Genomic DNA, 27803 nt, shown 5'->3' on the forward strand with positions numbered 1-27803 from the left:
CCACCAATTCCCAAAACAAATCCAATTAAAATTTTGAGATATCCATTTTGTTCAACGTAGTTGAGAGATCTGGAACTTATGTTTTTGAGGACACTCCCCCACAGCCCTGAGGGAAAAGGTTGTAAGTTATGACCTGGGGGCATATAAGATTTTATAGAAAGATTTTTGTAGAAACTTGAAAAAGGGCCTATTTGATTGGAAATTCAATGGGCTAGAGCTTTTTTTAATAGTCAAAAGTGATGGGATGGCAAATCGCCCCCCCCCTCTCACACCCACCATTTCCCCAAACACATCCAATCAAAATTTTGAGATATACATTTTGTTCAACAATGTTGACAGTTCTGGAAGTTAGGTCTTTGAGGATGACCCCCCCCAAAAAAAAAAACCCTCAGGGCAAGGGATTTAAGTTATGCCCTATGGGCATATTAGGTTTTCACAGAAAATGTTGTCGTAAAAACTTCAAAAAGGGCTCATTCAATTCGAAATTGAAAAGGCTAGTGCCATTTTTAATCGTTGAAAGTGATTGGAGGGCAACTAACCCCCCTATAATACCCTACATTTCCACAAAGACATGCAATTAAAATTTTGAAGTATCCATTTTTTTCAACGTAGTTAAAAGACCTGGAAATTGTGTCTTTGAGGAGGGTATTCCCCCCACAGCCATTAGGGCATGGGTCGTAAGTTATGCCCTGGGGGCATATGAGGTTTTTATAGAAATATTTTTTGTAGAAAATTGAAAAAAGGCTCATTTGAATGGAAATTCAGTGGGCTAATGCTCTTTTTAACAGTCGAAGGTGATTGGAGGGCAAATAACCCCCCTCTCACGCCCACCATTTCCACGAACACATCCGATCAAAATTTTGAGATAGACATTTTGTTCAACATTGTTGAAAGTTCTGGAAATAAGATCTTTGAGGATGACCCCCCCCCCCAAAGCCTTCAGGGCAAGGGATGTAAGTTATGCCCTATTTGCATATTAGGTTTAATAGAAAGTGTTGTTGTAAAAACTTCAAAAAGGGCTCATTCAATTGGAAATTGAAAGGGCTAGTGCCATTTTTAATCATTGAAAGTGATTGGAGGGCAACTAACCCCCCTCTAACGCCCACCAATTCCCCAAACACATGCAATTAAAATTTTGAGGTATCCATTTTGTTCAACGTAGTTGAACAAAATGAAAATCTGAAAATTTGGTCTTTGAGGATGATAACCCCTCAGAGCCCTCAGGGCAAGGGTTGTAAGTTATGCCCTGCGGACATGTAAGGTTTTTATAGATAGCGTTGTCGTAGAAACTTCAAAAAGAGCTCATTCACTTGAAAATTGAAAGGGCTAATGCCCTTTTTAATAGTCAAAAGTAATTGGAGGGCAAATAACCCCCCACACACGCCCACCATTTCCCCAAACACATTCAATCAAAATTTTGAGATATTCATTTTGTTCAACGTAGTTGAAAGTTCTGGAAATTAGTTCTTTAAGGATGGCAATCCTCCCCCTCCCCCACAGCCCTCAGGGTAAGGGTTGTAAGTTCAGCCCTGGGATCGTATAAGGTTTTTATAGAAAGAGTTGTTGTAGAAACTTCAAAAAGGGATCATTGGATTGGAAATTGAAAGGACTAGTGCCCTTTTTAATAGTAGAAAGTGATTGGAGGGAAATTAACCCCCCTCTCACGTCCACAATTTCCCCAAACACATCCAATTAAAATTTTGAGATATCCATTTTGTTCAACATAGTTGAAAGTTCTGGAAATTAGGTCTTTGAGGATGACAACCTCCCCCCCTCCAGAACCCTCAGGGCAAGATACCCATTTTGCTCAACGTAGTTAAAAGTTCTGGAAAATCGGGTTTTTAAGGATGACAACCGCTCCCCCCCCCAGCACTCAGGGTAAGGGTTCAAAGTTTTGCCCTGGATGTAAATAGGGTTTTTAAAGAAATTGTTGTCGTAGAAACTTCAAAAAAAGGTCATTCGATTGGAAATTGAAAGGGTTAGCGCCCTTTTTAATAGTAAAAAGTAATTGGTGGGCAACTAACTCCCTTCTCAGGCCCAGCGTTTCCCCTAACACATCCAATAAAGATTATGAGATAGCCATTTTTTCAACGTAGTTGAGAGTTACGGAAATCATGTCTTTGAGGATGACCCCCCCCCCCATAGCCCTCAGGGTAAAGGTTGTAAGTTGGGCCCTGGGGGCATTTAAATTTTTTACAGAAAATACTGTTGTAGAAACTTCAAAAAGGGCTCATTCGTGTGGATATTGAAAGAGCTAGAGTTTTAATAGCAGAAAGTTATTGGAGGGCAAGTAACCCCCCTCTCACGTCCACCATTTCTCCAAACACATCCAATCAAAATTTTGAGATATCAATTTTGTTCAGCGTAGTTGAAAGTTCTGGAAATTAGGTCTTTGAGGACGACCCCCCCCCCCACAACCCTCAGGGCAATGGTTGTATGTTATGCCCTGGGGGCATATAAGTGTTTTTATAGAAAATGTTGTTGTAGAAACTTCAAAAAAGGCTCATTCGATTGGAAATTGAAAGGATTAATGCCCTTTTTAATAGTAGAAAGTGATAGGAGGGTAATAAACCCCCCTCTCACGTCCACAATTTCCCCAAACACATCCAATCAAAACTTTGAAATATCCATTTTGTTTGACGTTGTTGAAAGTTCTGGAAATTAGGTCTTTGAGGATGAACCCCCCCCCCAGAACCCTCAGGGCAATGGTTATATGTTATGCCCTGGGGACGTATAAGTTTTTTTTTATAGAAAGTTTTGTTGTAGAAACTTCAAAAAGGGCTCATTCAGTTGTAAATTGAAAGGGCTAGTGCCCTTTTAATAGTCTAAAGTGATTGGAGGGCAACCAACCTCCCTCTCACGTCCACCATTTCCCCAAACACATCCGATCAAAATTTTGAGATATCTATTTTGTTCAACGTAGTTGAGAGTTCTGGAAATTAGGTCTTTGAGAATGACAACCCCCCCCACAACCCTCAGGGCAATGGTTGTATATTATACCCTAGGGAATATAAGTTTTTTATTGAAAATGTTGTTGTAGAAACTTCAAAAAGGGCTCATTCGATTGGAAATTGAAAGGACTAGTGCCTTTTTAATAGTATAGAGTGATTGGACGGCAATTGGAGGGCCCCTCTCACGTCCACAATTTCCCCAAACACATCCAATCAAAATTTTGAGATATTCATTTTGTTCAACGTAGTTGAAAGTTCTTGAAATTAGGCCTTTGAGGATGACAACCTCCCTCCCCCCCCCCAGAACCCTCAGGGCAATGGTTATATGTTATGCCCTGGGGACATTTAGGTTTTTTTATAGAAAGTGTTGTTGCAAAAACTTCAAAAAGGGCTTATTTTATTGGAAATTGAAAGGGCTAGTGCTCTTTTTAACAGTCAAAAGTGATTGGAGGGTAACTGACCTCCTTCTCACGCCGACTTTTCCCCCAAACACACCCAATAAAAATTTTGAGAGAGCCATTTTGTTCAACATAGTTGAAAGTTCTGGAAATTATGTCTTTAAGGATGACAAACTCCCCACACCCCTCATGGCAAGGGTTGTAAGTTATGCCCTGGGGGCACATAAGGTTTTATAGATAGTGTTGCTGTAGAAACTTCAAAAAAGGTTCATCCAATTAGACATTGAAAGGGCTAGTGCCCTTTTTAAAATTCGAAAGTGACTGGAAGGTGACTAACCCCCCTCTCACGCTCACCATTACCCCAAACACATCCATTAAAAATTTTGTTATAGCCATTTTGTTCAACGTAGTTGAAAGTTCTGGAAATTATGTCTGTGAGGATGACAACCCCACAGCCCTCAGGGTAATGGTTTTAAGTTGTGCACTGGGGGCATTTAAAATTTTTAAAGAAAGTACTGTTGTAGAAACTTCAAAAAGGGCTCATTCGATTGGAAATTGAAAGGGCTAGTTCCCTTTTTAAAAATCGAAAGTAATTGGATGGTAACTAACCTCCCTCTCCCGTCCACCATTTCCCCAAACCCATCCATTAAAAATGTTGAGATAGCCATTTTGTTCAACGTAGTTAAAAGTTCTGGAAAATTTGGTTTTTAAGGATGGCAACCCCCTTCCCCCCCCCCTTCACAGCCCTCAGGGTAAGGGTTAAAAGTTATGCCCTGGAGGCATATAAGGTTCTTATAGAAAGGGTTGTCGTAGAAACTTCAAAAAGGGGTCATTCGATTGGAAAATGAAAGGGTTAGTACCCTTTTTAATAGTAGAAATAATTGGAAGGCAACAAACCCCCCTCTCACGCCCACCGTTTCCCCAAACACACCCAATCAAAATTTTGAGATAGCCATTTTTTTCAACGTAGTTGAAAGTTCTGGAGATTATGTCTGTGAGGATGACAACCCCACAGCCCTCAGGGTAAGGGTTGTAAGTTGTGCACTGGGGGCATTTAAAGTTATTAAAGAAAGTACTGTTGTAGAAACTTCAAAAAGGGCTCATTCGATTGGAAATGTAAAGGGCTAGTTCCCTGTTTAATAGTCGAAAGTAATTGGATGGCAACTAACCTCCCTCTCACGTCCACCATTTCCCCAAACACATCCAATCAAAATTTGAGATATCCATTTTGTTCAAAGTAGTTGAAAGTTTTGGAAATTAGGTCTTTGAGGATGACACCCCCCCCCCAACCCTCATGGCAATGGTTTTATGTTATGCCCTGGGGGCATATAAGTTTTTTTTATAGGAAATGCTGTTGTAGAAACTTCAAAAAGGGCTCATTCGATTGGAAATTCAAAGGGCTAGTGCCCTTATTAATAGTCGAAAGTGTTTGGAGGGTAACTAAACCCCCTCTCCCTTCGACCATTACGCCAAACACATCCTATCAAAATTTCGAGATAGACATTTTGTTCAACGTAGCTGAAAGTTCTGGAAAATTAGGTTTTTAAGGATCACCCCCCCCCCCCACAGCCCTCAGGATAAGGGTTTTTAAAAAAGGGTTGTCGTAGAAACTTTAAAAAAGGCTTATTCGATTGGAAATTGAAAGGGTTAGTGCCCTTTTTAATAGTAGAAAGTAATTGGTGTGCAGCTAACCCCGTTCTCACGCCCACTATTTCCCCTAACATATCAAATCGAAATTTTGAGATAGACATTTTTTTAACGTAGTTGAAAGTTATGGAAGTTATGTCTTTAAGGATGACACCCTCCCCCCCCCACAGCCCTCAGGGGAAGAGGTGTAAGTTGGGACATGTGGGCATTTAAGGTTTTTGTAGAAAGTGTTGTTTTAAAAACTTCTAAAAGGGCTCATTCGATTGGAAATAGAAAGGGCTAGTGCCCTTTTTAATAGTTGAAAGTGATCGGAGGGTAACCAACCCCCCTCTCACGCCCACCATTTCCCCGAGCCCATCCAATCAAAATTTTGAGATAGCCATTTTGTTCAACGTAGTTTAAAGTCCTGGAAATTAGGTTTTTGAGGTTGACCCCCCACCCTCCCCAGAACCCTCAGGGCAAGGGTTGTAAGTTATGCCCTGGGGGCATATAAGATTTTTGTAGAAAGTGTTGTCGTAGAAGCTTCAAAAAGGGCTCATTCGGTTAGAAATTGAAAGGGCTAGTGCCCTTTTCAATAGTCGAAAGTGATTGGAGGGCAACTAATCCCCCTCTCACGTCCACCATTTCTCCGAACACATTCAATCAAAATTGTAAGATAGCCATTTTGTTCAACGTTGTCTAAAGGTCCAGAAATTATGTCTTTGAGGGTGACAAACCCCCCACAGCTCCCAGGGCAAAGGTTGTAATTTGTGCCCTGGGGGCATAAAAGTTTTTTGTATAAAAAGCGTTGTTTTAGAAACTTCAAAAAGAGCTCATACAATTGGGAAATGAGAGGGCTAGTGCCCTTATTAATAGTCGAAAGAGATCGAAGGGCGAATGCCCCCCCCACGCCCATCATTTCACCAAACACTTCCGATCAACATTTTGATATCGACATTTTGTTGAATGTAGTTTAAGGGTCTGGAAATTAGGACTTTAAGGATGACACCCCCCCCCCCCCCACAGGCCTCTGGGCTAAGGTTGTAAGTTATGCCATGGGGGCATATAAGGTTTTATAGAAAGTGTTGTCGTAAAAATTTCAAAAAGGGCTCTTTATATTGGAAATTGAGAGGCATATTGTCCTTTTGAATAGTTGAAAGTAATCGGAGTGAGAAACCGCCCTCCACGCCTATCATTTCCCCAATTATTTCTGATCAACATTTTTATATGGCCATTTTGTTCAACGTATTTGAAAGGTCTGGAAATTATGTCTTTGAGGATGATAATCCTCCCCCCCCCCTATAGCCTTCAGGACAAGGGTCGTAAGTTATGCCCTTGGGGCATATAAGGTTTTTATAAAAAGTTTTGTAGTAAAAGTTTCAAAAAGGAAATTGAGAGGACTAATGCCTTTTTCATTAGTCAAAAGTGATCAGAGGGCAAATGGCCTCCCCCCACGTCCATCATTTCCCCAAAAACTTCCAATCAAAATTTTGAGATAGCCATTTTGTTCTAGGTATATGAAAGGTACGGAAATTATGTCTTTTAGGATAACAAGTCTCCCCAGTCCTCAGGGCAAGGGTGGTAATTTATGCCTTGGGGGCATATTAGGTTTTTATAGAAGGCTTGGTCATATAAACTTCCGAGGGGGCTCATGGGATTGGTAATCAGACGTTCTAGTGCTCTTTTTAAGATTCATAGTGATTGGAGGGCAGCTATCCCCCCACACACACACAAACGTCATATTGTACCGAAATGTATCTAATAGAAATTTTGAGGTAGCTGTTCTATTCAAAATAGTCTAAATATCATATAACAAGGCTTTTGGAGTTTAAACAAACCCCAGAGATTAGGTACAAGGATTGTAAGTTGTGCCCAGGGGTAATTAAGGTTTTTATGGAAGGAATGGTTGTTTGACTTTAGAAATGGCTCAGTCTTTTTCCCTGAAAAGACTATGTCAATATAAAACGAGCAGAAATTAATTAAAAAAAACTTCTTCCTCAAAATAATTTTTCCAAAAAAAGTGAAGAACTCCATTAAACCAAAAACGTACAAAAATAGAATCAAATAATCTACCAAGCATAGGCCTACAACTACCACAAATCAGTATCAGTAAATAAATGAAACTCAAAACAAACAGAAACTAAAATAAATAACATAGTCAAACTCAAAACGAGCAGAAATTAATGTGAGTAGGGTTGTAAACACCTGTGCTTTCTAAAAGCCAGAATAAATTTTTATTCTAATGAAAAATATCTTTTAAATGTTTTGACTTTTATAACTTTAAGAAATCTAAAATTAATTCAGATTTTAAAGAATAATATCAGCATATGTATATTAAAATGGTAACGCTACCTTTTTTCAGTAAATTCATTTGAATTTGAATTCCCCACTTTGCCACAGAGGAGTGTACTTATATATATAAGAAATGGAATAAAGGCTATTGGCATTCATTTTAATTCTCTGACTACTGATGGAATTGAGTCTGTTTGGATAAAAAATACACAATCTCAGTTGTAGTGGGCGTTGTTTATAGAAGCCCCATTGCTCCCTGTATTTGGATTCCGAATCTAATTTGGCTGCTATGTCATTTCATGTGATGTCCAATTTTGCCAGTCATCATCTTGTCCTTATGGGGGACTTTAACGTTCCTGAAATCCAATGGAGTTGATGGATCTAGTTTTTGCACTAAAGATTCTCCTGTTTTGTCTGCCCTCTCTGATATTTCCCTCTGTCAAACAATATTGCAACCAACTCGTTTCAGCGAAGGTCAAATTCCCAATACTATTGATCTTGTTATTCTCTGTTATCCTGACCTTCTTGTTAAGAATGTAATAACCATACCTGTCGGTAATAGCAACCATGTTGTAAGTATTCTGGAGTTATGCCTACTAAACAACCTTCTTCTAAGTAATAAAAATATGTCAACTGTAAACTACTTTCTGAAGGACTTGCCAGTGTCAACTGGAAACAGCTTATTACTGAAGATATTGATAAGAGTTGGTCAAATGTGAAAATGGAAATTCTGCATGTTGAAAAGTCTTGCACCAGAATTTTTCAGGCAAAACAGGTAAAAATTTTACCTTTCTTAGCTACCAAAATAAGTAAGCCAATCAACAGAAAATACCGAGCATGATATTGCTATAGAAAAAACAAGACCACAGAAAAAACACAAATTATCAAGTCTTCAAATCTTTTCGTAATCAGACGAAAACCAAACAAAGGAGTTGAAAAGAAGGCTTGTTTCCAGACTACCTCTAGATTTGGAAAACTGCATATATCATTCCTATATTTAAAAAAGGTAGAAAGGACCTTGCTGGAAATTATCAACCTATTAGCATGACATAAGCAGTTATTAAGGTTCTTGAAAGAATAATCAATCCTGCAGTTGTTAAAAACATCTAGAAGCAAATATTGTTTTGCACATTTCACAACATAACTTTCGTTCAGGAGAATCTGTTCACACCAACCTCCTTGAATTGTGTAATCACATCACCGAGTTGCGTGATATGAGGGTGGCTGCTGACATGATTCTGCTTGATTTCTCTAAGGCTTTTGACAAAGTTTGTCACAAGCGACTTGTAATTAAATTACTTGCAGTCAAGCTTGAAGAGAAATCCCTGCTCTGGGTCTTTGATTTTCTTTATTCGCTATCTCATTGTGTTCAATTATTTGATGACATAGGTAATCGTATTCTTTCTTCCTCTACACAAGTTTTGAGTGGAGTTCCTCATGAAGTGTTTTAGGTCCTGCACGATTTAATATCTTCATCAGTGACGCTCCTTCAATTATCAGAAGTTAATCAACTCTATGCAGACGCCCTGAAGCTCCTTGGACCAACCTTGTCCTGTGAAGATCACGCCCTTCTACAAAATAATCTTCAACTGCTGGGTCAATGGGCTGATGCTTGGCTTCTTGAATTCAATATTCCCGAGTGCCATATCAATCACTTTGGCAAACTGAATCCTTGTTTCTGTTATTTTTTCTTAGACCACCTACTCTCCTCTGTAAATAATGAGCAAAATCTTGGTCTCACTATTGACAATCAACTAAGATTCATCACTTGTGCTAAGAAGTCTGCTGCTGGTGCTAATTCAACTATGGGACTGATTAAGCATACTCTTTCCACTCGTTCATCTAAAGTCATCAGTCTTCTATGTAAGGGACTTGTGCATCCTCAGCTTCAAGTTGGAATGTCTTTTGCCTCCCCATATTTGAAAAAAGACATAAAAGTTCTTGAAGATGTGCAGAGATGTGCCACCAAAGTGATATTTGGCATGTGAGAACTATCCTACCCAGAAAGACTATCTAAGCTGAATTTCCCTACACTTGTTTACAGGAGAAATAGAGGGGATGCCATTTTAGCCTCTAAGTTAATGAGGGCTAATACTCTCCTAGCGTTATTCCCTACTGTTGGTCGCAACCTAAGAACTAGAGGTCATCACCTGAAACTTATCAAGCAGTCTACCATATCTAGAGTCCTTCTGACAATGAATGTGCATTGTCAGTTTAATATACATATACTGACATTTAGTAATCAAAATATTAATATTATTTGATTTATTAAAGTTATAAAAGAAAAAACATTTATATTTTTTAAGTGAAGTGGAAATTATGCTCTGGCCTTGGGAAGGCACAGGGGTTTTGAGCCCAACTCACGTTAATTTTCGCTCGTTTTGAATTTGACTCGGTTATTTATTGTAATTTCTGTTCGTTTTGGGTTTTATTTATTTATCGATGCTGATTTGTGGTAGTTTCACGCTTGGTAGATTATTTGATTTTAGTTTTGTTTTTTTTTGGTTTAATGGAGTTCTTTACTTTTCTTTGAAAAACTTATTTTGTGGAAAAAAATTTTCAATTAATTTTAACAAAGAACCTATAACATATCATGAACTTCAATTAATGGAGAAATTTACTATTAGGGCTCTGTCTAGAACCATCAGGGGGAAGGGGGGCTGTGTCAGAAAAGTAATCACAATGTTTGGAAAGAGCATAAAATAAGGAATCTAGTGGTACTTTTTTATTTATTAGGTTGATTCATTCAGAAGTGGCCAACCACTAAATATTTAGGTTACCTATTAACCTTAATGCAGGGAAATTGCCGGCTATTATTTTTCCCAGTTCTAAATTATAGTAATTTTACTCATAATAATTGCCTTCCAGGTACTAAATTCAATTCATTTGTTAAATTTTTACCAACCTGGGAGAAAGAAACAACATTCTGAAAGTATTTCCTCCTATACTTCAGACTAAACAAATATTAATACAAGCTAGGCCCACCAATTTTTCTTAAGTACATTGTTAAAAACAAGGATAATTTTACTAAGAAATAGGGCTTAGTTTATAGCTTGGCCACCAATTTCCTAAATACAGTAAAACCAAGGTTCAAATTTGTGGGTATATTCATAGTTTCTACAGTTAATTATTTTTGGCTAAATTTTACCTAGATTTTCAGCAATTGTCAGATCTTCAGCTATACTACCTTGGTCCAATCTTGGACTGCTAAAAACCACTGCTGCCTACCACTGTTGGACTATCATGTATGCCCCCACTTTTGCATAGGTTTGGAAAGCCAATTAGTAGGTTTGCCTACTTCCAAGTGTAAATAAGTATAGCCTGAAACTTTCTAGTCTCATGAAATAGGGGGATCACCACTACTAAGCAGTATATACTTCCAGAGGAGAAAAAAAAAAAATCAAAATTGGAATCACTTTCAATAGCTAACGCCTCACTTTGGTATAACTTCAAAACTTGCAGAGTTTGGGCATAAAAACTACCCTTGACTAGATACATTAGGCAGTCAGTCTAGAGCAGGGAAACACATAACATGGGTATAACCAAGCAGAAATTATGCCTGGAAGTGAAAATTATTTAACTCTGATTTTATAACCCTTGATATCCTTCCTGCCAAAGAATACCCTGACTAGGGACTGAATTTTCCCTAGCTATACATTAACTTTAACTTCACAGTTTTTATCCCTCTAGATAGAAAAATGGTAAAAAGTACACAGTAAACACAAAAAGACTAGTAATTCAATCTAGCTCAAATTCAAGAACAACATTGAAAGAAAATGAATCCTCTTTTTTCTCGAGGTAGATTCTCTAAGGTACAATAAAAAGACGAGTTACCAATGGCAGCATAGTAATGGGGGCTGCAGAAATAAAATTGGGGTAAAATGAATTAACTACCAAAAAAGCAAATTAAGGATTATTCATAATTATAGCCTACAGCTAGGGTTAGGTAAGAGCCATGACTCCACACTGTAAAATGGAGAGTTGTTTGTCATATAATCATATTTAAGACATTTAAAAAAAAAGAACAGTAGAAGTTTTTCTGATAATTAATTTGTTGTCATAAAACATCCAACACTAAGCTTGTCTGGATCATTCATAATTTTCTTTATTTGTTAGCTGCTTTCCTAAAGCGTCCTTTTGTAATTTTCTTTTCTTTCTTTTCAAGGCTGGTGGTTTGGCAGGAATTGCAGTTGATGTTTTTCTATTCCCCTTGGACACATTAAAAACACGGCTCCAAAGCCCTCAAGGCTTCTCAAGGTCAGGTGGTTTTAGAGGGATTTATTCTGGTATTGGACCTGCATTTTTAGGATCTGCACCAGGAGGTAATTTGCTAAATTACTATAATTCCTAATTCAACAAACTCCATATTCTATGGTAAAAAAAGAAGCTATTCCTTCCTTTTTCTTTCATTTTAAATAGTTTACACACAAGTACCTTTGTCCACTGCAAATGCTTACTTGTTTAATAACACATTCATCCACTCAATCAACAACAACCAATCTGAAAAAATATTGATTAATATTTTACCAATATTACTATAAATATTTTATCAATATCACATTGTTCATTGTAGTTCAGGCTAGACTTCGTTTTACCTCTACATTTTAGAAGACAAATTACTGAGCACTTACAAGATGCTATGAAAAACGAAGACTTTCTGGGCTGAACTGTGACTGTTCTCCATGACCTATTCTCATCATATTTTCAAGTAAGCTATACTTTGATATATCTATGTGTATTTCCAACTCATTTTGAACAGGGCGCTTGGGCCCTGGGCAATAAAGGGCGATTGGACCCATCAAAGTTAATAAAAAAAAATTAAAATTTAAAGCCAATTGTTTTTGACAGTAAGCGATAAATTCCGAATTATTCAAATCTTTGAAAACATATTTCTTTTAATTTTGCATTGCTTGGTGAGATTTATTAATGTGTTCAACATTATTTTATATATACGTGTACTCTATAATAAAATAGAAAACTGATACCTGTAAACGTTCATGTCAAATTTATTGTATTTAGTCTGGATAGTCCTGTACAAGAGAAATATTACTAGCAACTGTGATTACTTGCGAAATTGACTCTGACTTCTTGTGACTGCGACTATATAAAAGTGCGACTACTTTCAGGAATTGTTGCAGGGAATATTGAACAAAATCATAACACGCTATGTTTATGCTGGTTGTCATAAGGGCGCATCAGCAATATCTCAGGCACAGCTAAGGTTATTAAGTTAAAGCATTCAGAACATGTACAGGGGGATGTTTGGAAGTGATTGGAGGGCATCCAGACCCTCCTCCACCTGCCACATCTAGATGTCCTTCGCTAACGCTGATCGAAACTTTGAAGAAAAAAATCATTTTGTTCAAAATGTCTAATAGCTATGCCACTTGGACGTCAAGCCCCCCACAGTCATCAGTGCAAAAGTTGTAAATAATGTAGTTTGCCGATTGTTTATATACAGGATTTGTTACTGGGAAAGAGTGAATGTTTGATCCTGGGCGTGCCTGTCCGGAAGTTAAAGTGAAACATCAGGGAATGTTGAGTTTAATGTTGAACTAAATCAAAAGACACAGTGTGCATCCAGGCTACCAAAAGGTGGAATCTGCAAAATCTTAGCAATGGCTAAGGGTATTTACTTCAAACTTTCAATGCCACTACTACTACCGCGACAAATTGTGACTGTGATAGCCACTACTTTCAGGAAATTTTGAGGGGTATGTTGAACAAAAAGTTAAAACTTTCGGGAAATGTTGAAAAGTGTTTAGAGGGCAAAGGGCTCTTTTGTCCTTTTAAGATACCCCCTGCCCTAAAAACTAATCAAAATTCTGAAATAGCTACTTTGTTCACAATAGTGAAAAGGTCGAATAACTATGCCTCTGGGGTTGTTATCCCCCCAAAAGTTCCTTTGGGAAGGGTGGTAGGCTATGCAATCTGCCCATTGTGCACATACAGGATTTATAATTTGGAAGGGGGTTAACTGTTTAACTGTTTAACTGTTTATTTGATTGAATCAACATAACAAAAAACATATACCCCCAACAGAGAGCAAAGCTCGTAAAATTGGGTAAAAAAAAAAAAAAAAAAAAAAAAAAAAAATTTTCTCATCATAACAAAAGAGAGAAAAAAAAAAAAACCTGGTTAAAGAAAAAAACAAAAAATATAACAAACATAAAGAAAACAAACGCTGGACAAGTGAGGCACGGAAGGCTATCCCAACATGGGTAACAAATATATAAAAAAAAAAAATAATAATAATAAAAAAATTTAAAAAAATTTCTATTCCACCATCACAGGTCAATACATAATTTTAATATTTTCTTCCTTAGAACTGATATTTGCCGAAATGATGCCTCAGTTTGAATTCTATCTTTCAGCCTATATTTATTTGAAATAAATGGTATTTGGTATCTAATTGAAAATCTAGATCTTTCACAATTAACAAAGGGAATTCGATATGTTCCAGAACACCTAAGAGCCGAAGGAGGGGGCAGAATCAACAGAGATTTTTCATAAAAATAACTACTAGGATCTTGTATTTTAAAATGCCATATTGATATATTAAGTTCTCTTATATGTTTCAGATCTAATAAATTCAAGAAAAGAAATAATATTTCATTTTCCGATGCATATCTAAGTTTTGATGGACGATGTAAAAAATTTCCAAGTATTCTCACTGCTTTATTTTGAAGGATCTGTAGGGGTTTTATATGCGTCCAAAAAGTATTTAAATAAATAATTGTGCAATAATTTAAATAAGGAGCAATCAAAGAATGATAAATTATTTTTAAAATTGAAAATGGAAAAACATGTTGCAAACGATACATAGACCCAATATTTTGCGAAAGTTTCACCCTTAAATGATCAATATGAGTTTGAAATGACAAAAGGGGATCAATAAAAACTCCTAAATAACGATACGATTGAACTCTACGTATTTTATGCTCAACAACTTGAAGCTCCTGACATGAAATTTTTTTAGTAGCACGTTTTGAATGACCAAAAACCATAAATTCAGTCTTCTTAAAATTCGGTACTAAATAATTAGAAACAAACCATCGATTAACTGAACTAACAGTGTTAAACAAATTTTGAATTAATGTAGATGAATCCTTCGCTTTAACAGAAATAGCTGTGTCATCTGCAAATAAAATTGCAAGACCATTATTTCCCTGCAAACATCGTGGAAGATCATTAATATACATCAAAAATAAAAGCGGACCTAATACCGATCCTTGTGGGACACCAATATCTTCAAGATCATTTAAACTAGACAAATGTCCATCAACATCTACCACGATTTTACGTCCATAAAGGTATGAGCTTATTATTTCTAGTCCTTTCCCTCTTATACCGGAATTTTCCATTTTATCAAAAAGAATTTCATGGTTTAAAGTATCAAATGCTTTTTTAACATCATAAAAAACAGTAGATACATGATAATTACTATCTAAGCAATCATTTATTTCTAACAAAAGAGATGCAACTGCTTGTTCCGTCGAATGGCCTGCCCTAAATCCAAACTGATATTTGGTAAAAAAAATTATTTTATCTAGGTAATTAGTAATCCTTCCTTTTAAAATTTTTTCCAATACTTTAGACAATGGTGATAAAATTGCAATAGGACGATAATTATTTGTATCAGATTTATCTCCTTTTTTATTCAATGGTATTACACGTGCAATTTTCCATCTTTTAGGAAATGTACCTGAGAAAATACATAAATTTAAAATATGAAGCAATGGTTCAAAAATTACACCTGCAATATTTTTTAGAAAATTAGTTGAAAGTTCATCATATCCCAATGAATTACCATTTTTTAAATTCTTAATGACCTTTTGAAATTCTGCAAAAGTAACCGGGGCCATAAATATGCTCGTATCTTCAGTGGGCGGTAGATATTTTTTATGCGACCTTGGGGAAGAAAGGTCAACTTCTCCTGAAACAACAGATGATCCAATACTAGCAAAATATTCACTAAACTTCTTAGCAATAGCTTGTGGTCCTCTAAATTCTTTACCATTAATATCAAATAACACTTCAGGGTATAACAACTTTTTATTTCTTCCAATTTTATCATTAATCAAACTCCAAGTTTTTCTAGGGGAATCTGAATTTCGAAAATATTTTTCATAATAAAGTTTTTCACTTACTCTAAGGATCCTTACCAGCATATTCTTATAATTTTTAAAACTCGTGATATTTATTTCCGTGGGATATTTTATTCTAATTTTATATAAACGATTTTTCTCATTAATAGATCTCAAAAGTGATTCATTTATCCAAGGTTTTTTTGGGGTAAGTTTCTTTCCTCTCGGGCTCTTATATGGGCAAAAAAGATCAAGCTTTTCATTCATAATATAATAAAATTTATCTAATGATTGGTTCGGATCCTTCTCATCAATTACAGGACTCCAATCAACATCACCAAGCCCTTCTTTTAACCTTAACACATTTTTATCTGAAAAATCTCTACGCTTGGTTTGATTTTTTTTATTATGCGGGAAATTTATAAGAAAATCAGACATAATTATACAGTGGTCAGATGAATCATCAGGAATAATAAATGTATTAACAGCACTATAAGGTGAAAAAATATTATCAATAAGTGAAAATGATGTATCAGCTATTCTAGAGGGCACAAAACATACGGGGTTTAGTCCATAAGATAGTGGGCCCTCCAAAAACTGCAAAATATTTCTATCTATTCTATTCTGATCTGCAGATAGGAGTTTCATTAAATCAATATTAAAATCACCCATAACTAAATAAGGAGTATTAAGACTAGCTAATTTATCCAACATACTTTCAAAATGATTTTTAAATTCTATCTGGCTGGATGACGGAGTACGGTAAATAACTGCAATTAAAAACTTCCGATTATTTGGAAAAGAGCATTCAACTACACAAGATTCAAAAATCATTTCAATATTCATTGGCAAAAAATCAATCCTTATACGTGCTGGTATGCAATTTTTAATCAAAACACCTAGACCCCCTTGTTTTTGTCTTTTCAGACCGATGTGAAAAAATTGGTAATCTTTTACATTTATATTTTCAATTGAAAAATCATCTAAAAAAGTTTCACATAGGCCTAATATATCTGTATCTGAATACGACAAAAAAGTTTCAATCACATCCTGCGCAGTCCTCCAACCCCGGAAATTCCAAAACGACATCCTACTTGTATTTACATTTTTTTCTTACCAGCTCATTCATAAATATATATTGATTTTTTGGGATATCAAAATTACTAGAAGTATCTTCATCATCACCAGCTACAATAGTTTGAAAAATTGACTGAAATGAAAGAGAATTCCGCTCAAATTCTTTTAACCTTCATGATGGAATTTTACGATTATCTCTATCCATTGTCAAATATTAATCCCACGTTAAGAGAAACCACACCATGCCCCAAAAGACCAGCAAACCATAATAAAAAAATAACAATTAAAAAAACAAAAAAAAATAATCTCCATTCCAAGTCGTTTTCCATCAGTACGACTAATCTGCGAAACTTTTAATTTAACCTATATGTGGATATAAAAAAATAAAAAAGGAAAGGATAAAAAAATAAAAAATAATAATAATACACCTTATATAAACTAAACATAAAAAAAAACACTTTCAATTTAAATGTTTTCATTCATATTACTTGGGCACATGAACTATTACTGCAACCCACGACATTACGACATTTGAACATCGACAGGGAATATAACAGGCACTCCCCTTCGGGCGATGGAAAATTTTTTATGAAAATCGTCAATCTCCGGTATGGCATCATTGAATGTGTATTTGGTAATCGAGCCGTCTGGGGTATTGTTTGATCCTGGGCATGTCAGTAAAGCCTAAGGGTTTTAAGGTGAAACTCCAGAGAATGTTGAAGAGGATGTTAAACTAAATTAAAAGACACTAGGTGCACCCAGGCTATCAAAAGGGTGTATAGGCCTATGCAGTATCATAGGAGTGGCTAAGGGTATTAACTTGTAACGTTCAGGACCAGTATTGCTACTACTACTATGACTGCAACCGCGACAATTTGTGACAGCAACTATTCAATTCAAATATGCTTGGAAGTAAAACAGCGTCATCTATAATAATTCTCATTAGCGGATTCTAGAGTGCGTTCATTTTATGTTGTATATATACAGAGTCTTTGAACAGTGAAATTTACCTACAAATAAAGTGAAGATCTGATGCCAGAGTAAACAAACGTCCTCAGGACACTGTTCTCTGTTGTTTAAAATTAAAATCCCCACCATTAACCAAATTTTCCAGTATTTCTACAACGCTAAAGAATAACAAGTTTAAGCACTTTTCTTCAATTCAATTTTATTCGAATAAAAACATAACACAAACATCAATAACAAAAAAGATCCTAGAAGATAACTTGTTAAGGACCAAAAGAAAAAAAAATTAAAGTAACACTTAAAAAAAAATTTTGAAGAATAAAACATGGCTAATTAGAGCAAATTTGTTAAAAATGGAAATATTTAATTATACTATCAAGTTTTGTTACATTTTTATACAACTTGCAGAAACTTGTGGCTAGTTCAACACTGGAGGGAATTTTGTTCCATTGAATAATATATTTGTATATGGGAGATTGCTGGGCAGCACTAGAAACGCATTTAGGAATTTTAAAGGCTCTATTGGATGAACGGAGACAGTGGGCTTCCGAATTATTAATATTATAATAGGTTAGGAGTTGAGGTGGAAGATTATTGTGGAAAGCAGAGTAAGCAAGCGATAAATTTAGTTTTTGTATGATTTGATCAAGTGGAGCTATGCCAAAATCTGAATACAAATCACGAGTTGGATATAGACGAGGAAGCCGAAAAACTGCTTTAATGGCGCGGTTTTGGGCAAATTTGAGTTTTTTAATGAAGGACCGTTTTGTATTTCCCCAAACTGATCCGCAATAAGAAAGGTAAGGAAAAATAAAGGAATAATAGAGGGTAACTAGGAGGTCAGGAGGAAAAAAATAATTCACACAGTTAATCATAGCAACTTGTCTCAAAATTATTGCTGTTATGTAAGAAATATGATTAGAGAATGACAAGCATGAGTCAATAAATACACCAAGAAACTTGGCAACCTCCACTTGTGGGAGGATGTCGGAGGAGTACCTGAGACCAAGAGCAGGTTGAATAACGTCTTTGTTGTAGGGGGTTCTGAATAACACTATTTGACTTTTTTGCTATTAATGGTCATGTTATTCGTAAGGCACCACGCCTGGACTCTGTTCAGAAGGAATTGGGCAGAGGTTATTGCCAATGGTAGATTGGTGCCAGTGATGAAGAAGTTGCTGTCATCAGCAAATAATACAGGATACACTGAAGGGCCCAGGTCTATAACAAGATCATTGATATACAGGAGAAATAAAATAGGGCCTAGAACGGAGCCTTGCGGGACACCCCTCCGAACAGGTAAGGGCTGAGAGGATACTCCACCCAGGCTCACACTCTTTACCCTTCCAGATAGATAAGAATCAAACCAAGAGAGAGGAACACCACGAATACCATAACTATTTAATTTACTTATTAAAATACTATGATCGACCATGTCAAAGGCCTTAGAAAAATCCAAAAATAAGCCCAATACAGTTTTTTTAAGGTCGAGTTGTGAGCGTATGAACTCTGTGGCGTCAATTAGAGCATGAGAAGTTGAGAATTACGGCCTAAAGCCATATTGGTGAGGAGAAATCAAGGATACGGAGTGCTGACTGTCAAACAGAAAAGGAGACAGACGTCTGAAGATGATTCTCTCGAGCACTTTGGATATAACAGGAAGAATTGAGATTGGACGATAATTACCTATCTCAGTTGGATCGCCCTTTTTAAGAACTGGAATAACAATGGCCGACTTTAGTAAATCAGGGAAAACTCCATGGGTTAAAGATAGGTTGGCAATGTGCTTGATGGGCTCGTAAACAAAAGGAGATATGGTCTTCAGGAGCTTATTACTTAATCCAAGACAGTCAGTAGTAAAACTATTAGGGAGAGAACCGATGATTTGAAGCACCTCATTGCTATCAGTTGGGCAGAAAAACATGGATCTAAAATTGAAGCAAGGGAATACAGCCTGTGAGGAGGAGCGGGAGTCAGTATGAGGAACATTCAAAAAATAATTATTAAATGCATCAGGTGCATGTAAAGGGTCAATTAATCTACCATTTGTGTCTTTAAGGCGAATAGGTATAGACTTTGATTTTCTATTTTTTGAAAGTATATCATTAATGGTGGACCATATCTTTTTCAGATTTCCTTTGCAATTGAGAATTTTTGTATAATAATAATTTTTCTTCGCTTCACGGATAAGTCTAGTGTATAAGTTTTTATAATGTTTATAATTAGATAGGTCAATATCACTACGGGTCTTACAGGCTAACTTATATAATTTGTTTTTACGATATGAGGAGACAATGAGGCTTTGTGACATCCAGGGGCAAATAGGGATATTTTTCCGGTTAGGTTTACGAATAGGAAAAGTTGAATGGATAATCTCACTAAGCCTTTGCGCAAAACTATTTGTGGCACAATTTACCTCTTGACAATTTAAAACATCGGACCAGTCAGTGGTTCTTAGGCAATCGATAAAATGGTTTATATTTGCAGAACTGTAATTTCTAGTAGGTGTTGGGATATTAGTTCTAGACCGTAGAGGTAGTGGTTGCGAAGGTAGAGACAAGTAAATAGGAAAATGGTCTGACAGATCCGAAAATACTATATTTGAGGACAGGTCATTTCCCAGGGAAGTGGATACAAAAATGTTGTCAATTAATGTTGAAGTTGATCTCACAGGATCGAGTCTACTGGGGAAAAAAATTGTGGGTAGAAGACCACTCGCGGTTACCGATTCAAAAAAAGTGTCAGATTCAATATTTTTACCAACATTGAGTAGGTTGCAATTAAAGTCCCCAAGAACTATTGCCTTTTTATGGGGTAGGTTAATAAAATTAGAAAAATCATCAAACAGATTACAAAAACAAGAGGTCGGAAATGGAGGAGGTTTATAAAATAAGGAGAGTATATAGGAATTTTGGCTGATAACTATGTTTACAATTATTGAATAAATACATCTGAGATTTAGTTGTGTAGAGAAAATAGATTCGTACTCTGATAGCCTGGTAAAATTTACATTCGAACGGATGTAAAGTGAGATACCACCAGAACACTTTGTCAATCTCCTTGGCATATGGATTATTTGGTAACCAGGGGGTAAAAAATCACTAGTGTCATCATTATCGGAAAGCCATGTCTCTGTTAATCCTATTACATCAAAAGGGCAGACAAAAGGGCATTAATTGAAATTAAATTTTTAAACTTGGGCCACTTATCCCGGATGCTTCTGATGTTGAAACAAAGAACATCAAGGGAATTATTATTTACTAGTTTTGTCTTCACATTAGTAGCAAAATCGAAAATATCAAGGTATTTACAGCTAGCATTTGTTAAGGTACCAGGGGGCTGCTTATAGGGTTGGCATGCTGATTATCATCTATATCGGGATAATTAAAAGCAATGTTATTGGAAAGGGATAAATTAGTTAAAAACCAAAAGTCACACATTAAATAGTCGTCAGGCGTTCTGATTGTGACTCAGTCAGCCTATGGTGGCTTAAAACACTCTCAATTTGAATTTCTGCTTCGGAAACTATGGTCTCGCCAAAGTGGGTTTTTGCCAAATTCTTCAGAATAATGTATTTCAACTGATTGGGTAACTCTAATTGGGAGATGAGCATAAAGGTAACTGTAAAGCTGGCTAATTTAAAGTACACGTTTGATTCATCTTCCAAAGCATTTGGAGAAACTGTGTGAAATCTGTGGGGAGTAATTTCAGGTAGCTTTGTCGGTCTTGATGTCTTTCCTTGCGTAGGATTTTCCGAAAGGGGGTTCTTCAGGGTTTTTTGGGGGGCACTTGCTATCAAGGGGAACCATGGATTAGTTTTGTCTCGGATGAGATTATTCTGAAATCTTTCAACACTAAGGGAAGCATTGGGAACTCTTGGTGTCCTGGGGGCTGCTGGTTGCCTGGGGCCTGTTTGTGGTTCAGGGGCTGTTGGTTGCCTGAGGCCTGTTGGGGGACGGGGGACTCTTGGTGTCCTTGGGACTTGCATTACTACAAAAGGGATGGAAAGTTATTGCTCTTTTGCCATTCTTAGTATCTCTACCCCTTGCTTGTATTTCGGACAGTTTCCTTTATCTAGGGACTGGTGTTTGCCCTTACAATTAGTACATATTGGGTCAAATTGACAGTTTGACTCATTATGGTCCTTGCCGAGGCAAATCTTACAAATGTTGGAATCCTCTCTACAGTATTTATCTGAGTGCCCAAGCTTTAGACATTTAGTACATTGTAATGGCTTTTCTGTGAAAGGCTTGAAAGATTGTTGTTGGCCAAAGAGGAACACTTTGTCAATATTAAATTGTCCTTGAAGTTCAAACAACACGGTCTTAAAGTTCGTGGTTTCAGTGGTTTCGCAACCAAAGGTATGGAAACTAGAGACCGGAATGAATTCACCTTTTTCATTCATCAATACTTCCATCAGGTCTGAATATAGAAACTATTTGGGGATATTGTAGAGGACTATCTTTGTTTGTATCGGGCTTGGGGACCACAGGTGGGCTGTGACAACAACATTTTCAACTCTTTTTAGCTCCATTACCTTTTTCACTGATGTGGGATCGTTCAAAAGGATATCTAGGGATCCTGATCTGTTTATATTCATATTAAAGTTGCAACGAATGGTCTTGAAGAGGGACACTCGCAACTTTGGTAGATCACGGTTGGTAAACAAGCAATTATCAGATTGGGGAACTAGTTGAATAATTACCGGGGAATCGGCTGGATTTCTTGAAGAGTTGTTCGTGGTATCGGTTTGATGTATTATTGCTGAATCTGGTGGACTTTTTGTTCTTTGTCTTCTACGCTTAGCCGAGTTTACTATCTTAAAGCCTTCTTCATCTTTTTCAGTATCAGTTGTTGAGGGTGATGGACATTGGAGGGTATCCATGTTTTGTGTAAGAATACTCTTCAGAGAGATCGCTGGTACATTCGCAGTTGTAGGGGGGTTTCTAGCAAGGGCTTTTGAAGATGGTTGAAATGGTGACTTACTCATATCCCTATCAGGAGGTTGTTTTGGAGGCTCGTTTTTTCCAAACATTTGAGCTATTCAAACTCACAAATTTGAACACTAATTAGAAATTGTTTCTCAATAAGTTCAAAATAATCAACAGTAACGAGAAAAGTACTAGTAATCTGGTTTAATGTTTACTATTCAGTTGCCAAAAAATTAAATATTCACTATTTTAAGAAAGTTAAATTGATAAGTGGGTCACCTTAAGTCAATGAATCCACAAGTCCTAGCCAAGACAGGAATTATTCACATTTTGTTCACAGGTTAGGTTGTAAAATTGCAGGTATCAATATTATAAATAATTCATAAGAGAAGTCATCAAAAACGTGAAAAACTCACGTTTTTGTACACAGGTTAGGTTGCGAAATTACAGGAATCCAGATTATAAATAAATCACAGGAGAAGTGTCTCCTCTGAACTCTCAATCAAGACTTTCCCATCGATTTCACTCCTGTTTCATTCACCTATGATACACCTCTCCTATGAAGGCCTACGTCGGAGCGCCATCTAGCGGTCAAGGCAGTGTTTTAATGTATTAGCGGGATTTGAGGCTCTTCTTGGGAGGAAAACGAGCAGAACAGGGGAGGGCACCTGTTGCAACGGCCGTAGAGGTACCTGCTGGGTCCTTTGACTCTTAAACTGCGGGGAATAGGTATCAGGGCTCTACGCTTCCCTCGTTTTCATCGACGTAAAAGCTCCAAAGAGAGTAATGAGTTGTACCATCTATAAGCTTCATACAAAACAGGGCGACTCCCTGTCCTTACCTGTCCTGTAAGTCCTGCAACAAACAGTTCCATACGAAATGCCTGAAGATTCCGTCTGCCGACGCAAAAGTGATTGCACAGAACTGGAAATGCAAACCTTGCGCCTTCTTTTCGCTCGTAAACACCAGAGCCCGTGCGGGGTCAGTAGTGGCCTCTTCCTCTGGTCATCGTGGAAATCAGCTTTCCGTTCCCTTACCCTTGTCTCACGGAACGCATCAAATTTAAGTCAACGACCAAAACGACCCAACCCAATTGACGGAAATCTCTTTCCAAACTTCGGACGAACCGTGCAGCTACTGCCACTCACCGGTTAGAGAGGAAGCTACGGCTAATAGTTCTTTTTTTGTGGAGAGCTGGAGCATGCCGCTTGTAGAGAAATCCAAGCTTATCTCTTCCATGCAATCAAGATGCAAGATTGGAATTCGACCCTTTTCAAGTACGAGTGCCAAAGCTGCTGCAAAAGAAGTGTCTCTTACTTGCAGCTGAAGCTAAGGGAAAGCCTTCAAACAGGTGGAACTACATTCTTACAACGAGTAGTACTTGTCTCTTATAAAACCGTAAACCAAGCTCTCATTACAACAGCAGCCAGTCAAAAAACGCTTCTTATCTCTTGATCCAGTGCCGATGCCCTGTTCAAAGCAGAAGACTGAGGGAAGAGAAAAAAACTTTGTTGTGTTTGGACTTCCATAATCAAAGTCCGTGCCTGACAAAGTGACGGTGATCAAACTAATTGCATAAAATGACCTTGGTGCAGAACTGCAAATTGACGACATATCCGGAACGCTGAGAATAGGAGCCCAAAGAGAAGACAGAAAGCCTCGTCTATTGGTGGTCAAGCTCAAGAAAAAATTGTCCGATTGCCTCGAAAAGCAAAACAAGATAGTAAAGTGCGCCCGAAACCTTAGAAATTCTACTGACAACTTCACGAAATCGAACATTTTTATAAACCCTGATCTTACACCAATGCAAAGAGCTAATCAAGCTGCAAAGCGTCAGGCTAGAAGGTTGGAAAACTCGCAAAATCACTTGAGAAACCCACAAGGACAGTCCAGAATCTCAGGAGACCCTACTGAAAAGATACAACTAAACTGACGTCAGAGAAACCAAAGAAAAACTGAGAAAACAACTATCGAATACATTTACTTCAACGCTGACTCGCTTTTCAATAAACTCTCAGGAACAAAGGAATTAATCAGGACGCAAAACCCGGATCTTGATGCTATAATCGGAGCGAAGCCAAAAAATTGCAGATACCTACCGATACTGGCCGAATTTAAACTGGATGGCTACACTACCACTGCCTTAACCCTGGAAGATGAAAGTGGTAGAGGAATAATATGCTACTGTTCTGAAGGACTCTCAGCTCAGCGCGTTTTCTTCAGAAATTCTTACTCTGACGAATGTCTTTGGACTAAGCTAACTATCTCTAGTGGCAAAAGCATTGTTGTAGGGGTAACCTACCGAAGTCCAAATAGCTCTTTGGAAAATGACCAGGCAATATGCTCCACAATTTCCTCGGTAGCAAGTGAGCAAGATCTGAGGCTTGTAATTGTCGGTGACTTCAACTTACCTAAGGTTGACTGGCAACAACGCTACACTGGCACTTTGACGCGTGGACCTACACGGCTCTACATGGAAACTTTTAACGAAAACTTTCTCGAACAGCTAATAGATGAGGCCACGAGAGTGCGTGGCACCAACACACCAAGCGTCTTAGAACTCCTCCTCGTGAGTGATATTGGTATGGTAGAGAATATTAAAGTGCTAGCACCATTTTGAAAATCTGATCTTGACGTGATAGCGTTTGACATCAAAGCCAAACCACAAGCGAAATCACAAGCTCAGCCGAAGAGCAACTATTACAAGGGAAATTATCAAGCGATGAGACAAGACCTCCAAAATATTGACTGGGAAGAAATGTTCAAGGACCAAGACTCACCTAAAAATCTCTAAGACATTTTCCTGTAGGTCATAAAAGAAGCTGAAGGGCGACACATTCCGCTGATCAGACGTTACTCGTGGGTAGCATTGTCGAGCAAAACAACTAACCTCATAAAAGAAAAACAAGGAGCTTGGGAGAAAATGAAATTGAAACTAAAAAATAAGCTTCCTGCTGACTCGGAAAAGGCTGGCTATTGAAAGGCTTCGAACAGAGTTCGAAAAGCAACCCGCTTTGAAGCAAATGAAAGGGAACAGAGACTGGCAAGTAGCCTGAAGAAAAACCCAAAATTCTTTTTGAAATACGTCAACTCAAAGCGTAAGAACGGAGGTGGAATTCCACCTTTTTTTGACAAGCAGCTGAACACCCTCATAGAAGACCCAAAGGGCAAAGCAGACCTTCTTGGCAAGCAATTTGCACGAGTGTTTACTTAAGAACCAGACCTTAAAGAACCTATTCCCTCGACCAGCACAAACGATCACGAGCCGATATCTAGTATCAGCATAACTGAATCTTTAGTACTCAAGAAACTGAAGGCTATAAACACGAAAAAATCCCTAGGCCGGATAAACTGCATCCAAGGGTTCTAAGAGAGACAGCTGACTTAACCGCTCGTCCGTTAACAATTATATTCCAGAAGTCGTTGGATAAAGGCGAACTGCCAAGTGTCTGGAAGAGCGCAGTCGTGTCACATATCTTCAAATCTGGCAAAAGGGAGATTCAGTCAAATTACCGTCCGATCAGTCTCACTAGTATTCCCTGTAAGTTTCTTGAGTCTATAATATCAGATCATGTTCTCATCTATCTAAAAAGCAAACGAATTCTTACTGATAAACAGTTTGGTTTTCTTAAAAAATGATCTGCAGAAATTAAGATGCTCTTCGCAGTGGACGACCTCTCTTGATAAGGGACTTGAAATAGATGTTATCTACTTGGATCTCCAGAAAGATTTTGACAAAGTGCCCCACAAGTGTCTGCTTCTCAAGCTTGCAAAATATGGCCTGGATGGGGAGGCAAATATTTGCCTGGATAACAAACTTTCTAACAGGGCGCAAGCAAGTCATTGCTGTAGAAGGTTAGATAAGCCAAATAGAATTTGACGTTATCTGTGGTGTCCCACAGGGATCTATCCTAGGTCCCCTTCTGTTCAACCTTTATATAAACGACCTAGTTGATGATATTGACTCAACAATTCTGCTGTACGTGGATGACACCAAGCTATATCGTATGATCATGTCACCTGAAGACTCTGCAAAACTCCAAGATCTCGACCGTATTAGTGCCTGGATGAATACTTGGCTTATGGAAATTAATATCCCAAGAAGCCACCACTTGACCCTCGTAGCTGAATGTTCATCTGCATCATACAGCATTGGGCCTACGCCACTTGCTCAAAGCACGGTTAAAAGAGATTTGGGTATCATGGTTGACAAAAAGTTGACCTTTTCAGATCACTATGAATTAGCCATAAAACAGGCTATGTAGGTATCAGCGCTGATCTGGAGAATATTTAAGTGTCTTGATATAGAAAAGCTCGCGACCCTCATTAAGTCGCTAGTCCGCCCAATTCTCGAATATGGTCATTGCACAGTTCTTCCATCCCTGAACAAGGATATAGATGCACTGAAAGCAGTTTAAAGGCGGATGACGAAGTTCTCCCCAAGTCTGAAGGACCTCCCATACGAAAAACGTCTTCGTCTGGTTCACCTACCAGCACTCTCATACAGATTTCTAAGGGGTGATATGATCGAGATGTACAAGCTATGGCATGGCTGCTATGACAACGTCCCCGGAGAAGCACTCCTGGTCTTTAACGAAAATTATCTACGTGGCCATCCCTTAAAGTTCAAGACTGAAAGGTTCTACAAAGATTTAGGCAAAATGGCCTTTCGAAACAGATTCGTCGACACCTGGAACTCCCTACCCGAAGAAACCGTTGTTGCACCCTCCATCAGCTCTTTCAAGAACCCATTTGACAGGATATACGAGAGTCGTATGTACGACTTCAGTAACTTTAGAAGATTTATTTGAATTTTTGTATTGTTTTTTTTTTTCTGTTTTGTAAGAGACTCTGGCCTACGTTTTTGCATTATATTATTATTATAACCATTTCTTTTAATTTCTGTCCGTTTTTGGTTTCATTTATTCTTTGATAGTAATGTTTGGTCATTTTGAGTTTGAACTATTGTAGTACTTCATTTCTTCTGGTCTTACCTTTAATATGGCTTTTTACTTTTCTTTGAAAAAAATATTTTTTAAGTAGTTTTTGCCTAGCAAGAGCAGAATATATACTGAATCAAAAAACCAGCCAGAGATAAATGAAAGAAAATTCACCAATTGGATTGAATAAGTATATTTTGCCTGGTAATAGACTTGGCCATTCTGCAACTTCGATTTTGATTAGATATGCGGACAGGTTGTCTTAAATTAGACTGGACGGCAAATATTGATTGAGTCTTTTGAAATTAAGTTGTTACAAATTGGGCTTAAGGAAATCAAATTGAGATAAAAAATATATATATATATATAAACAGAAATTTGGCTATAAATAGAGACACCGAAGATATTTCCTTAAGCCCAATTTGTAACAACTTGATTTCAAAACACTCAATCGATATTTTCGCCCAGTCTAATTTAAGACCACCTGTCTGCATATCTAATGAAAATTGAAGTTGCAGAATGGCGAGTCTATTGC

At 37.4% G+C, this 27803-nt stretch overlaps 1 protein-coding gene across 3 annotated transcripts in view; it reads left to right on the forward strand.

Annotated features, from left to right (window-relative positions):
- Positions 1–27803, forward strand: part of LOC148944419 (mitochondrial S-adenosylmethionine carrier protein) — a 177131-nt gene that overhangs the window by 35629 nt on the left and 113699 nt on the right. For all 3 annotated transcript variants that reach the window (XR_016142803.1, XM_089099733.1, XM_089099732.1), the window contains exon 2: positions 11433–11589. Coding sequence is in view for 2 of the 3 variants with exons in the window: in XM_089099733.1 (XP_088955859.1) it covers positions 11433–11589 (157 nt within the window). In the remaining variant the exon portion in view is untranslated. The remainder of the gene's footprint in view (positions 1–11432; positions 11590–27803) is intronic.

The sequence above is a fragment of the Artemia sp. Qi Xiang Cuo genome, chromosome 14 (assembly GCF_049724085.1).
Source record: "Artemia sp. Qi Xiang Cuo chromosome 14, ASM4972408v1, whole genome shotgun sequence".
Lineage (NCBI taxonomy): Eukaryota > Metazoa > Arthropoda > Branchiopoda > Anostraca > Artemiidae > Artemia > Artemia sp. Qi Xiang Cuo.